Source organism: Megalopta genalis, chromosome 2, assembly GCF_051020955.1.
Source record: "Megalopta genalis isolate 19385.01 chromosome 2, iyMegGena1_principal, whole genome shotgun sequence".
Classification (NCBI taxonomy): domain Eukaryota; kingdom Metazoa; phylum Arthropoda; class Insecta; order Hymenoptera; family Halictidae; genus Megalopta; species Megalopta genalis.
The window spans coordinates 24643609-24658639 of record NC_135014.1 but is presented as its reverse complement, the minus strand read 5'-3'; the positions used below and the strand labels follow the sequence as shown (position 1 = coordinate 24658639).

Below are 15031 nucleotides of genomic sequence, written 5' to 3'. Positions count from 1 at the left end.
AGTGCAAATTTCGCGACTCACACTGTGTAATGAACTCTTCGGTAAACAATGTTCGATTCCCGTCGTGTTTGGGCTCATTTTAACCGGGAGAATCTCAGCTATCCATTGGTGCTACAATTAGCAAATTCAGACGACTCGCTGCGAAACTGCTTCTTCATTTTTTCTACTCTTCTTCTCTTTATCGTCGACTATCGAGCTCGACGCGATGAAAGACGCTGGCCCGTACAACAAGTCGAACCGTTCGCGTAAATTTCACCGTGCACCACTGTACGCAGTTGTCTGTTACACGCTCGAAGGATCTACTCTAGGTACCGTTCACTGTCAACTCCGCCGAATAGCTGGTTGCGCCGGCTGCGTTCGAAGCAACGCAAGTATACGTGCCCGCGTGATTCGGACTCGCAGAGTCTATGGACAGCAGGCTGTTCCTTTTGGTGGTAGTCACGGATATCCGATGACTCTGCTCGATGGGGTTTTCGTTCAACGCCCAGCTGATCTCGAGCGGGGAATCCCCGCTGACTATGGTGCACACTGCCGAGACGGAGTCGCCCCAGTTCACAGCCTCGTCGGCCATTTCGAACGGGGCTATGCGCGGCGGCACTGTCGACGTCACAACAATGCTATGGGATTGTGCGAACACCATGTGTCTACGTAGACCGGGCCAAACACTATGGAAACGTACTGTTACGTATGGAACGTCTATTTGCGGAAATCCTTCGCGGAGCTGCTGTCTAAAAATCTGTAGGGCCTGAGTGGTAGCTAAGCGGGAACAGGACGGGGCCTCGATGCTGTTCGATCGTGCCCCAAACGCTTGGGATTCGGAACGAGGAATCTTTCTGTTTCGTCGAATCTTTTGCGATGTTCTCAGTCTTCAATTTGAACGACTTTTATGTCCTAGCTAATCCTACGATTTCATCGAACTTTGCTAGCTAGGCGCTTTCGACGGTTTCGCGGCAATGATCCTTTCGAATCCTCGCATTGGACACTGACTTCTGTATGAGATCGTTAATACATGCATTTGTACTACATAATTGATTCTTTTCGACTGTTTTATAAGCTAGTGCATCAAAAGATGATTGAATTGCACGATGTTCCGCACGAGCCTACTTCTTGCAGGTCAGCGTTTAGGCTACTCGTTCAAGCAAATTATAATCAGTTTATTTCTCAATTGCCAGAAGATATAAATTTCGACGATTATAATCAGAAATTTAGCTTCCTTAAAACCGACTTATCGTACCAATGCACGTCACGAAGTTTCGGTTCAAATTATTCACATCTCTCGTCGTCTATTTTCATGTTAGGCTCGCGTCACTAGTAAGGGATCAGTGTTCGGTCAATCCGAGTAACATTTAGCTACTGCTCCAGTTCCGGTGGTTGGCCATGACACCTGGCCGCACCACCTGCGTTCCCCAACTTGCCTAAGTATTGATCCCCGTAGGTCTCCTACCTGGACTACTTCTCCAAAGGTACGCCCAAGAAGCGCGAAACCTACATCCGCGCGAAAAGTGGCTAGAAACTAGAACTCGCGAGAGACTCCATCCGGCAAGCTGGGATCTGGCTGAGTCTGCGTCCAGGGACGTAACAGTACCGGGGACTAGCGACCTAGTGATGCGCAATAGTTGGGTCTGGGATGTAAAAGGACCTCGAAGCTGTGACCAGGGACATAATGAACCTAGTTGGAACCTACTTAATTGAACAGAACGGACCTTGGACCTTTGTCCAGACACGTAACAGTACGATTGGACACGGAACAGCAAGCTAGCTGATGCTCGTGATTGGTCTGTAAGGACACTGGATCTGTGTCCAGGCACGTGACAGCATGATTGGACAGGGACCAGCGACGCAGTGATAGACCTAATTGTGTCTGGGATCTATAAGGATCTAGAAAAATCGACCCGGACGATGGAAGAATGTCGATCAACGTTACCTCCACCCTCCACCCTCTCTGGGAACGATCGCGGCGTGTGCTGACGACGGGTGACGAGGAGTCTCGTTCGTTGAGAAAAAAAGCGATTATTAGCCTAACAGAGTACTCGAAGCGATAGGGACATACTTGTAGCCATCCGATCTGTAGCCACCAACCATCCAATCTCGGCTCACCGAATCGTAGCAGGGCTAATCAAACCGTACCGTTCACTGATAGTACCGAGGTGTGCGAGGTGGATCCGGCTGCGTTGGTCGCGGTGCACTTATACTCGCCCGCGTGTCTCGCAGCTACCGAGTCTATCGTCAGGGTGCTGATCCGTTTGCTACCTCGGATCACCACGATATCCGGGGTGTTGAAACCGTGGTCGCCGGACGCGTGTCCGACCTCGATCGGCCGACCGTTCAGCGACCACACGATCTTCAAGGGTAGATCGCCCTTGATCACGGCGCACTGAACGGTAGCCATTTCTCCGGCGTTCGCCGCCTCCTCGCCGAACGAGAACGGCGCCAATTGCGGGCCGACTGGAATTTCCAAAACAGCTTTTCCATCAAGCACTTCCTTTTTTTTTATACGACGCTTCGCTTTTTCCGCCGCTTCGCGGGAAACGGCTTGCACGGAGGGGGACGCGGCGCGGCGACGCCGTTGCGCGTCAACGACGCTCGGTTCGACCAACTGCCGTTTCATCGCTCGAATTGCGAAATGTTTCATCTCGTCCGACATTTATTTTTAGGTCTGTTTGGAGCACCGTTTTGAGAATGAGTGGCGATGTTATCCGGATTGCGTATCTTACTACAGGGGTTGCAGATATATAGGGTGCTTCGTAATTATGTTAAGGAGTGATATTTTCCTGAGGTCATTTGAAGCAACTTTTTCCTCAGCGAAAATGCGATCCGCGGCTTCGTTCGCGAGTTATTAAGGGAAAACGGTGACCAATGAGAGATCGCGTACGGCTGCCGCCCCGCCCTCGCGACCATTGCCGCTGCGTCAGACGGCCGGCGCGACGCGAAAGGGCGGAGCGTTGGCAGCGCTCGCTCTTCGATTCGTCGGCGTTTTTCGTTAATAACTCGCAAACGAAGCCGCGGATTGCATTTTCGCTAAGGAAAAAGTTACTTCAAATGATCTCAGGAATCATCCCTTTCCAGGTGTTAACATGATTATGAAACATTCTGTATTGTTTGAACATGTGTGTAACGAAAGGTCAGGATGTATTGTTCAGCTTTCCTACTTTTTTGAACCTCGCCGGGAAAATTGTAAAATTGCAGGATAATTCACAATCTATTCGTCATTTTTTTTAAATATTGAGGGCAAGATCTTTTTGAGCCTACTTCCTTGAATCTTGTCTAGAGAAATGCAAAATTGCAGAACCATCCGCAATGAATTTATCATCTTCAAAATCGAATTTATTTATGATCTGCAAGGGGATAGATAATGAAGACGAGATTCTACCTTTTTCTACGTTCTTCAAATTGGCCTAGAAAAATTGTCACATTTAAAATAGAATTTAGTTTCGATGTGCAAATAGCTAAAAACTTAAAACAAGATATTTTTTAATTTACTTCCTTGAACCTAACCTACAAAAATGTAAAGTTCCAGAACGAAGATAATTGTCACATATAAAATCGAATTTAGTTTCAATGTACAAGTAACTAAAGACTTAAAAACAAGATTCTTCTCAAATCTACTTCCTCGAACCTAACCTAGAAAAATATAAAATTCCAGAACGATAATTATCACATATAAAATAGAACTTAGTTTCGATATACAAATAACTAAAGACTTAAAAACAAGATTCTTCTCGAATCTACTTCCTCGAACCTAACCTAGAAAAATATAAAATTCCAGAACCATAATTGTCACATTAAAAATAGAATATAGTTTCGATGTACAAATAACAAAGACCTTAAAAGCAAGATTCTTCTCGAATCTACTTCCTCGAACCTAACCTAGAAAAATGTAGAATTGCATCCGCGGTCTAATTATGTTCACGAATGGACGCAAGAAGATCGTTTCTCGAGCGATGAAACGCGACTTCGCAGCACCGTGCAGCGCTCGACGACCCACGAACCACGAGAACGACGCGCTGGAGCTGTCGGATGACGGGTTAAGGGTCGAGCCTGACCGTGGATAGAAGATCTCAGAGAAGAACGCTGAGCGGGATCGGGATACGAGAGGATATATAGATATGTACGAAACGGAAAGACTGTAAAAAAGAACAAGCGATACGAAAACACGTGAATGAAAGTCAACATGGACCATCGTCTCGCTGCATCTGCGGGATGGACCGTGTGTCCTTACCTGCCGTCGTCTCTGACGATAATCTTACCTTCCCGAACCGGTACACGAGGATCGACATACGTTTGGCGTGTTCGATCATCGGCACGACGACGGCAGTAGCCTTTCCATACAGATTATACACTATGAAGATATTACTGCGGAAAACAAGAAAAGTTTACGAGAGGGAATATAATACTGATAGTAGAGAAAGCGATTGAAAAACGCGCCGATCGATCCGCGTCGCTGGCATACAGGGGAGGCGCGGCCGTGTCGCGAACATTTTGGCGGGAGACGGCCGGCTTCTGGACGCGTTTGTTGCTATTAGAATGCAGATCTTTATGCGAGATCAAAATCGGAAGGCGGAAAGCTTGCGAGAACAAGGATCGAACAAATTTTACAACCCCTGGCAATAAGTATTCGAACAGGCTTTTTGAAAAAAATAACTTTTAGGGTTGTTAACCCTTTTGGGGTTGTTAACCCTTTTGGGGTTGTTAACCCCCTTGGGGCTGCCGGCGAGACTACAAAATTTTTAGTTTGCTGCAAACCAAATACAAATAAATATTGAAACTAGGATTATGTATAATCTATAATATATTGTAATATATAATTAATGTATAAAAAATATACAATAATAATAAAAGTATATAATAATAGTATATAATTAATATACTGTAATATATACAATTATATATTGTTTATATATAAATTACAACGCAACTCCACAATGTTATTTACGTCGTAAATAGCAGGGGGTAGTTCCAGGGTTAAGACTGGACTAAAAGACTTTATTAATTCTGGACGATAAGGCTACTTTAGTGTACAATGACTAAAATATTTTTCTTTTAATTTTGCTATTACTTGAAATGACAAAAAAACGAATAAAAAGAAACTCAATTTTTCGATTTTTTTATCTGAGCCTAGAAAAAAGATTTTAGAAACGCGTTTCATAAATTTTTCAATTTTTCTCCCAGGTTCAAATAAAGGAGTTAAAAAAATATATTTTAGTACCATTTTACAATAAACTGGCCTCTTTAACATTCAAACAAAATTCAAGTCACTTCGTTCAATTTTTAAAAAAGTTATAGCGTACTAAAGAAGTGTTCGAATACATTTTGCCAGGGGCGGTACACAAGAATCAAACAAATTTCCATCTTTGTTCAATTATGAAAGTTACATCGCCGTAATTAAACCGTTTTAAATTCTTCACTGCTTTAAATAACAGCTTTTCAAATCGATCAGAAGCGCGTAAAGTCCGCAATCAGATCGTTCTACCGCGTTTATCCGCGCGCTACGGCGAACAGCGTTCGCATTCGTTGGAAGCCGTTTTTCCTGCGACCGGTATGTCGGCGATCCCTCGCGATCGTCGACGCGTTTTCGAATGGCCTGGCACAACCGCAAAGACAATGAACTCGTGTACGAGCGGGGCTGGTACCGTTGACCGATAGCACGACGGTGTGACTGTCCGATCCAGCGACATTCGACGCGGTGCACTTGTATCTTCCGGCGTGCCTCGCCGCCACGCTGTCGATGCTCAAGAAGCTGACCCTCTTATCGGTTACGATATGAACGTCCGGTCGGCTCGAGTCTACCGGGGTGTCGTCGAACGTCCATGTCAAGTTCACCGGGAAGTCGCCCTTGACGATCGTGCAAGAGACCGACAGCATCTCGCCGGAGTTCAGGGGATCGTCGCCGAAAGAGAACTGGAGGATCTGTGGCGCGACTGCGTGACACCGGCACGGTGGGGCAGCATGGACGAAACGGTGGGCACAGGTGAGAAACAATTCATCCGAGAGGCGTGTGCTACGCGAGCTTCACGTTGTAACGACCGCGCTTCGCCGCGGAATCGTTTCGAGGATTTAACGAATCGGACGTGCGGATCTTTATGCGTTTCTGGCGGAAATGGGAAAATGGAGAACGAAATTGCGAAGAGAGGTTAACAGAATTTTGTAACGTTGTAAAATTGTTGAAATTGTTGAAAGCGGGAAATTGATTTTTATGTGGTTTATATTTCTGACGATCGACGGGGATGACGTTTTTTATTTTGCATAAAGATCCGCAGTAGGGTGATGATACATTTATCGAGATTCGAGATTGTACAGGCTTTGCACTCGAAATTGATAGTTTTGAAAATTATAGTTAACTTTTTGCACGAGAAATTCATCCTTTTGAAGATCTAATTCATTTTTTACAGCAAATATTTGATCATTTTATAGATCATGGTGAACATATTAAATTTCAATGATGATAATGATTTCGTACATCGTATTTATCTTCCTGCAACTGCTAATTAATCCGTTTGTATTTGTTGTATCCCTTAACCCGTTATTATTTTTTTTAACCCTTTTACAGGTTTTCTTCATCGTTTTACAAATTAGGTTCATTTTACTGAAAATAAAATTAACCCTTTCGCAGATGAAGATTGGATGTCTTTCATTCAATTTTTAATTTTAGTAAGAATTTATGTACTTTAAAAATTGAACAACAGCTTGGCAATTTTGATTCGTGAAAGGGTTAATTTTATATACGAAAAAGTGAATTTATTTTGCGAAGCGGTGAACGAAACCTTCGAAAATGATGAATTTATTTACACAAAGGAAAATATGATCTATAAAATTGAATATGGATTTCTATACGCATTTATGAAATAATACAAATTGCATTAGAGAATAAGCCTTCATAAACTTGCAATAATCATGTTTATAAAATATCATTCAATTTTCACATTTGACAGGAACTTGATAAAACGATTAATTTTGAGTGCAAAACCTGTAGAATGTAAATGAGCGTTTTGATAACCATTGGGTGATTCATCGCAAGTTTCGATGTACTAAACACGAAATCGAATGTCGTTTTTCGTCATCAAACTCATTTTTTCATTGCTCTATAAAATTGTCAACTTTAACCATTTATCCCTGCTTTAATCGTAAAAGTTATACGATTAAGCCGTCAAAAGTGTTGTCAGTTGAAAATTTGATTTATTCTGCAATTAAAAAATTGAGAGTAACGCATTTGTGCTTATTACATGAAAACGAGTGACAGTCGTTAGATTGCAGATCATTGTGCAAATTTCCATGTTCAGACTTAGAAAAAAAGAACAATTAATTGGTAGATTATCATGGGAAATTTTTCCGGTATAATAATTAATAAATAATGTTCAGACTAAGACAGACAAAGTCAGAAGATTCTATAATTGATTGAACAATTTCTTCTAATAAAACTAAAATAAAATAAAAATACTGTTACGTTCTATTATATATTCCTAATTTCATCATCCGCAAAACGTAAAAACGTTGATAGAAAATAATTGCTGCTACACGACTCAACTTCTCAATTTCAATTCGACTAAATAGGTCAATTAATTGAATTTATGGAGGGTACTGTAGTGTCAGTCAAAGTGTCAACACACATTATACATATTTCTCCTATTATTTACTATTATGTTTAAATATTTCTTCTATCATTTACCATTATATTTAAATATTTCTTCTATTATTTACCATTATACTTAAATATTTCTTCTATTATTTTACTATTATATTTCACTATTTTTCCTATTATCTATATTTAAATATTTCTTCTATTATTTACCATTATATTTAACTATTTCTCCTATTATTTACCAATATATTTAAATATTTCTCCTACTATTTACCATTATATTTAACTATTTCTCCTATTATTTACCATTATATTTAAATATTTCTCTTACTATTTACCATTATATTTAAATATTTCTCCCATTATTTTACCATTGTATTTAACTATTTCTCCTATTATTTACCATCACATTCAACCATTCCCCAGCCCCAAAAATCTGCACAAAAATGCACAAAGATCCGCAGAAAGAAAACGATCACGCACCAGTTACCAAACCGCAAAATCAACGTTACCCAATGCTCGCATTAATACCACTAAAACATCGTTATCGTGATCGGTCGTTACAGCGTCGACGAGACCCTCAGGATCGCAGCCGCGAACTCACAGATCCGAGCGTCGATCGTACGAGAAAAACTGCTGGATCCTGTGCGCGCGAAAAAATGATGGAGAACCGACGGTGTAAGAGGACGACGATTGCTTGGGATCGGAATGCGTTTGATAGTGTTCGGGATAATGAGAGAGAGAGAGAGAGAGAGAGAGAGAGAGTGAGAGAGAGAGAGCGAGAGAGAGAGTGAGAGAGAGAAAGTAAAAGAGAGTGAAAGAGAGAGAGCTCTGTGTAAATGCTTGTTGTCGTAAGGTAGGAAGAAACGAGAGTGACAGTCAGAAAGGAGACACAATTGATCGACGCATGTACCGTTCACGGTCAGCTGAGCCGAGTGCGATGTGGCGCCGGCACGATTCGACGCCGAGCACGTATAGTCGCCGGCGTGTCTCGCCGCGACCGACTCGATAGTCAGGACGCTGTTTTTCTTGTTCGTGCTCGCGACGACAACGTCGGATCCATGGTGGCTGTCGATCGGAGTCCCGTTAAAAGCCCACGATATCTCGAGGGGCTGGTCGCCCTTCGCCACCGAACAGGTAACGGAGACCAGCTCGCCCCAGCTGGCCGGCTCGTCGCCGAACGTGAAGGGTAGTATTTGCGGGGCGACTGGAAGCAACGACTAGAAGAGTCGAGACGGAGGGGAGAGAGCGAGCGAGCGTCGATTCAAGATAGTACGACGACGTACGACGTTTCGAGATGCCGGGGTGTGTATTGCGAGGGTGCATCGTACGACTGGTACCATTCGCAGCGGTTAACGATAGAGAAATAGTTTCTACGTTAAGGGGGTGGTTTATGCCGGAGTCTCTTCCGGAAATAATTCGGGACACTTTCGTCCCCTTGCACCCGAGGCTGTTTCACCCTCAAAATGAAAGGGGTGTTTTTTTTCAATTCAAAGTGTTTCCGTATGGCGCGATTGTTTTTATTGGGAAAAGATTTAACCTGTTCGATTGTAGAAAACGTTTGTGAACTATTTTAATTTAATTACTGATATTAATTTAAGTATTTATTGTAAACGATGAGTCGTTAGTACTGAAGGCGATTCGCGAATGTTGTTCTTTTAGGAGCGATAAGATTGAATTTATATGATCGATTTTATAACAATATGAGCACGAATTGTTAATTATTATTTCGTGTGCGAGAATCTATATAACGATAGCAATCTTATAATAAACAATGTGTAACCGGTTAAAATGAGCGTCATGGTAGGTTTAGCGTTAATAATGTGAAAATTCTTTTGAAAAATTGTACAACAATTTTCAGGGTCGCCTGAAAGAGTCGCCAATCGAGTGCAAGGGGCTGTTGCACCGAGAACTAAACGTCTCAGACATGCACTGCTTTGTAGGAATGACAACTGAACGCCGTTTTTTTTATATTTCTGAGAAAAATTAGTGGTCTAAAACGGTATTTAGTAATCGATTAATAATCAAATTAGTAATCAAAGTGGTGAAGACATTTAAAGAATTTTGCGAACACTGTTATACGTCCATCGACTCATTAAAATTATTACTCATTAAAATGAACGTGTGTGTAGCTGTTGCGTTTTGCAATCGACGCAGACAGTTTTTATTTTGCACAAAAATCCGTTGTCCACTGAATTTATCTTTGCGTCTTGTACCAGTTGAAGAAATAAAAATATTGATGATTATAGTATATTCCGAGGTACACGTTTTTTAAATGAATTTTTGTTTATTACTATTAATCCGTAGCAGCAATTCTATTCCTATATAAAATAGAATTCCTTAAAACAAATGCATCAATTGCATAATATTTTTGCAGCGTACCAGTGCACGAAAGTGTATCGAATTATTTTCAGACGATGCAGCAGCTTAAACTCAATTTTCTGTTATCCCCTCGATCAATAACCATTCCGACGATAAAATCCCAGTAGTACGATGCATCCTGTGTGCTCTGCAGAACGATCACGCAGTTAACAATCAGAATTTTTATTGTAAATGGTAAATCTTTGGATTGAATAAAAGACGACGAAGTTTTAGTACTTTTGATAATCAAGACACAATATTGTAGATCGTTTTTTTATGCTTATGATATTATCGAACAGATCGAAAAAAAATCATGGCTTTTTTCTAACAAAATCATTCTAAAATGAACTAAAAGATCATTGTTTATTTCGAACCTTGCAATATATTATAGCATAACTCATAGGAAATTAATAAATCGATACAAAAGAGTAATTTTGCTGTGCTCAGTTTTTTCTACTTCTCTTTCCAAAAGTATCGTCTACAGCAAAAATCCAAGATCTATCATTTCCAAGAGAAACTCCAACCACGTGACCATTCTAAACATTTCCGCGAGTGGAGAACGACGAGGTTGGTATGGCGGTGAAGATATCGCTATCACGCAGCTAGGAGAAGACACCTTCGGCAAGCAGAAGACACCTTTAGCAAGGAAAAGACACCTTTGGCAAGGAAAAGACACCTTCAGATAGGAGAAGGCATCTTTCGATAGGAGGAGGCATCTTTAAATAAAAAGAGACACCATTGAACCGGAAGAGACACCTTTAAATCGGAAAGGACATCTTTAGACAGAAAAGGACACCATCAGACAGGAAAGAACACCTTCCAGCAAGGGAATTGGGAGACACCTTTCGCGAAGAAGCCGGGGCAAAGAAGCCGAGAATGGATCACACATCGGGAGAAACCTCTGTGACAGTAAAAGCAGGAGCAGCAGGAGTCGCAGGGGGGGGGGTAGAAAAGGACGAGCAGCAGGCATCAGAATAGGGATGAGTCGTACCGTTCACCGTTAAGGTTGCTGACCGACTGACGGAACCGGCAAGATTCGATGCGGAGCAGGCGTACTCTCCGGCGTGTCTTGCCGAGACGCCGTCGATGCTAAGGGTGCTCAGGTGTTTGTTTATTCTGATCATCGTGATGCTAGAGTCTTTCGACTTGTCGATCGGCACGCCGTTGAACGCCCACTCGATGTCCATGGGCATGTCGCCCTTCAAGATCGAGCACGGCACGGATACGGAGTCTCCCGAGTTGGCGACCTCGGCATTGAACGCGATCGGCAGAAGCTGCGGCCCGACTGAACAACAGAGATCGCAGGGTCGCGAGAGGTCGGGTGAACGGGTTTCGATTGCCGGGTCTCGCGTGCAGAGATCGAAACGCGAGATCGTCACGCGTATCCGACGCGGTTTTCTGACTCATTTCTGTCGACCGATCTGTCGTCTCGGTGACCGGTTACTGGACGGCCAAAAGCGACTCGGTTTCACCCGGTGACAGCGAGTTGTCATCGCGACAGCTCAGATTGTGCAGAAAAATGGAACCTTCCGGCTCGTTTTCGTAGTTACCGATTGTCTACTCTTCCCGAATTGTCCATTTTTTGGCGCGCAATCTGAGCGTCGATTGGCGAGAATTCACTGTGAAACGGAGGTCATCGGTTTCGGTTCTTCGGAACTTATGCGAGGAAAAATACGTTCGAAAACGTACGAGCGACTCATTTTTTCTGTCGTTCGAATAAATATGAAATATTTGAATAAAATGTTTAAACATTAGTTAGTAAACTAGGTGAAGTTCTAACGTCCTAAAAATATTTTTTCGTATCACTGGGTACGATTTTGTAAAAGTTATTGCATTTTGAAAGGCAATTATACAGTAAACTTCCCTTAACTGACGCTCAGATCGCACACAAAAATGGACAATTCGGGAAGAGTAGATGCGATTTATCCATTTTTGTGTACAAGCTGAGCGTCAATTAGGGAGAATTTATTGCATCTCGTTGTCAGCCAGAAATCGATAAGCGCGTAACGAATGTAACGCTAATTGCGTTTCCCGTGATTGTGTCCAAAACCGAAACCAATGTTACAACCGTTTTAAATCCCTGCTCGTAACCCGCACCGATCGGGTTAACCCGTTCTATCTGGAATCTAAGGAACCGTTTTTCTAATACAGGTTACAACTCGTTCACAGGATACGGTTTTTGCGACCGACTCGGTGATGTTAGCGTGAATAAAACAATATTTAAATATTTTACAGTAAAACAGCTCGCGTTCCGTAACTTTCTTTATCTGAGCCTAGAGCGAAAGTTTAAAAAATGCGTTCTGGATGTCAAAATCTCTAGATTTCTCACAATTTTCGGTCGAAAGTCGTGGCAAACTGCGATTTTCGCTATTTATAATTGTTTGCAACCGATAAAAACGTCAGCAGATTTCGATGAAATTTTCGGCGTTAAATTATCAAGATCTACGAAACGCATCGTTTAAATTTTCGTTATAAGCTCGGATAAATGAGTTAAAAGACGCAAGATCCTCTTGCCTTTTTCTTTATTTTAACCAATTGGGATTTTTGGAAATGATTTCAATAAACAATGGCTAGTAAACTAGTTTCCCTAGCATCTCAAATCAATATAAAGCACTTCGTCCACTTCTAAAAAAGTTGTTCCGTTTAAAAAGCTGTCTCATTTTGGAAGCTGTCCGAATATAAACACGAGTCGCTCTAAACACGCGAGACAATGAAATTTTCGCCGAAGCTACGGAATTGTGCAAACGCCTCTCGTTATCGCGAATTCGGTGAAATAACCGAATCGGTGCAAAGAAACTGTATCGCGCGAACGATTTTTGTTGCCTTTCTCGGTTAACCGGGTTCGGCATAGGTTATACAGAGTGTCCCAAAATTATTGCAAGACCGAGAAACGAAGGGTTCCTGAGACCATTTGAAGCAATTTTTTCCTTAGCGAAAATGTTCTACGAGGCTTCGTTCCCGAGTTATCGACGAAAAACAGTGACCAATGAGAGGCGAGCACTCGACTGACGCTAGGCGGCCGAGCCAATGAGCGGAACTGGGCGTCGCGCGCTCGTTAGCTGGCCCGCCTCGCGCCAGCCGAGTGCTCGTCCCTCATTGGTCCCAGTTTTTCGTTAATAACTCGTGAACGAAGCCTCGTAGAACATTTTCGCTAAGGAAAAGTTGCTTCAAATTACCTCAGGAATCCCTTATTCCCCGCTCGTGCAATAATTTTGGTACCCACTGTATTAAAATCGTGTTAGAACCCCTGACTAGTGTGCGACGTGGACGTGTGACGGACGTGGATTCACGATTTACGGGACCAGGATGACAGAGAGAGAAAGAGAGAGAGATAGAGCGAGAGAGAGAGAGAGAGAGTGAGTGAGTGAGTGAGTGAATGAGAGAGAGTGTGAGAGTATTGGGTTCGCTACGGTGCTCTTTGCCGGGATTGTGCATGAACGGAACAGAAACGAAGGTAAGTCGAAATGAACGGTAATGTAAGAAACGAAATGAAAAAAAAAAGAAAAACGAGATAAAACTGTTCTCTAGGAACGGATTCATTGGGCCCGAACCATTTACGGTGAGCGTGGTCGAGTGAGACGCCGTTCCAGCCGCGTTTTCGGCGGTGCAAACGTACTCCCCCGCGTGTCTCGCGGTGATGACGGAAATCATGAGCATGCTAACGCGATCCGCGACCTTCTTCGCAAGTACGCCGGAGGAACCGCCCATCTCTTCTCCGGGATAGCTCCAGCGTATGTTCAAAGGCAGGTCACCGGTCGGTACGATACACTGCAGGTTTTCGAACTCCCCGGCGTTCATCGGTAGCTTCGTGAACGAGAACTGCTGTATCGTGGGCGGCACTGAGGGTGGAGGATCGATGTATGGACGTATGATGACAGGTCGCGGGCGTACATGTGCGCATGTACGTGTACGTGTGCGTGAGACGTGTTCGTGTCGTAACGTCGTCGTGTGATCGAGTAGACGTCGATGAGCCGGCTGCGTCTATCGCCAGATTACAGGCCGACCGGCCTCGAATCGCGTCGCTGCGACCGGGTCCAGCTGATCGGCAGTTTTCATGGCTTTGCTGCCTGAATACAGTTATCCTACGCGATGGAGCGCGATTGGCAGACCGCGGATTTTTATGCAAAATTAAAAATTGAATTTAATTGCAGGGAACGTAAATCGGATGAAAATGTATCGTCTCTTTCGATAATTGCAATAAGTTGAGCGCGATGTAATGGGAAAAAATTAGATTACATTTTTATTATATCTTAAATTTTCCTAATATATAAATTATTATTTTCTAATATAAAATACATTTTTTTCAGAAATACATAAAATCCACAGTGATTAGAGAGATTCGTAAGACGGTAAGGAGCAATTATCGATTTTTCTGAGCATGGATCGAATTGCCAAGTCGTCGATTATATTTTTTAATTCATACTCTATAGACTGTATTCTTTTTTATTGTAGTTTATTCGTTTATTTGTGGATATTATTTGCGTAATATTAACCTGTTAGCTGGCTCCGACGAGTATGCTCGACGAAATGGCATTATTTTGCGTTTAAAATTGCAACGTTAAATTGCAAATATATTCATAAATTTTGAGACGTTTTGAATATTTGAATATGGAAGAGACAAATCGATAAACTTTGGGAAAAAAGATACTTTGTATGATATCAGTTTTGTTCAAATCGATTGTGGATTGTATGAATTCTTGTTGATATTCTTATTCGAATGAATTCTTATTCGACTGAATTCTTATTCGAATGAATTCTTTTTCGAATGAATTCTTATTCGAATGAATTCTTCTTCGACTGATATTCTTATTCGAATGAATTCTTCTTCGACTGTGATATTCTTATTCGAATGAATTCTTCTTCGACTATAAAATTCTTATTCGAATGAATTCTTATTCAAATGAATTCTTATTCGACTGAATTCTTATTCGACTGAATTCTTATTCAACTGAATTCTTATTCAACTCTGAATTCTTATTCGAATGAATTCTTCCTCAACTAATATTCTTATTCAAATGAATTCTTATTTGACTGAATTCTTATTCGACTGGATTCTTATTCGACTGGATTCCTATTCGATCGAGTCCTCATTCG

The 15031-nt window shown here is 42.1% G+C and overlaps 1 protein-coding gene across 48 annotated transcripts in view; it reads right to left on the bottom strand.

The window, feature by feature from the left end:
• Positions 1 to 15031, bottom strand: part of Dscam1 (Down syndrome cell adhesion molecule 1) — a 171053-nt gene that overhangs the window by 43586 nt on the left and 112436 nt on the right. For 24 of the 48 annotated variants that reach the window (XM_076518803.1, XM_076518825.1, XM_076518804.1 and 21 more), the window contains one exon: positions 2128 to 2445. The exons of 13 other annotated variants lie outside the window; for them this stretch is intronic. In XM_076518803.1, coding sequence (XP_076374918.1) covers positions 2128 to 2445 — 318 coding nt within the window. Of the gene's footprint in view, positions 1 to 312; positions 598 to 2127; positions 2446 to 8489; positions 8784 to 13488; positions 13777 to 15031 lie in introns of all 48 variants that reach the window. 11 more of the 48 variants (XM_076518833.1, XM_076518834.1, XM_076518810.1 and 8 more) reach the window with 3 other exon arrangements.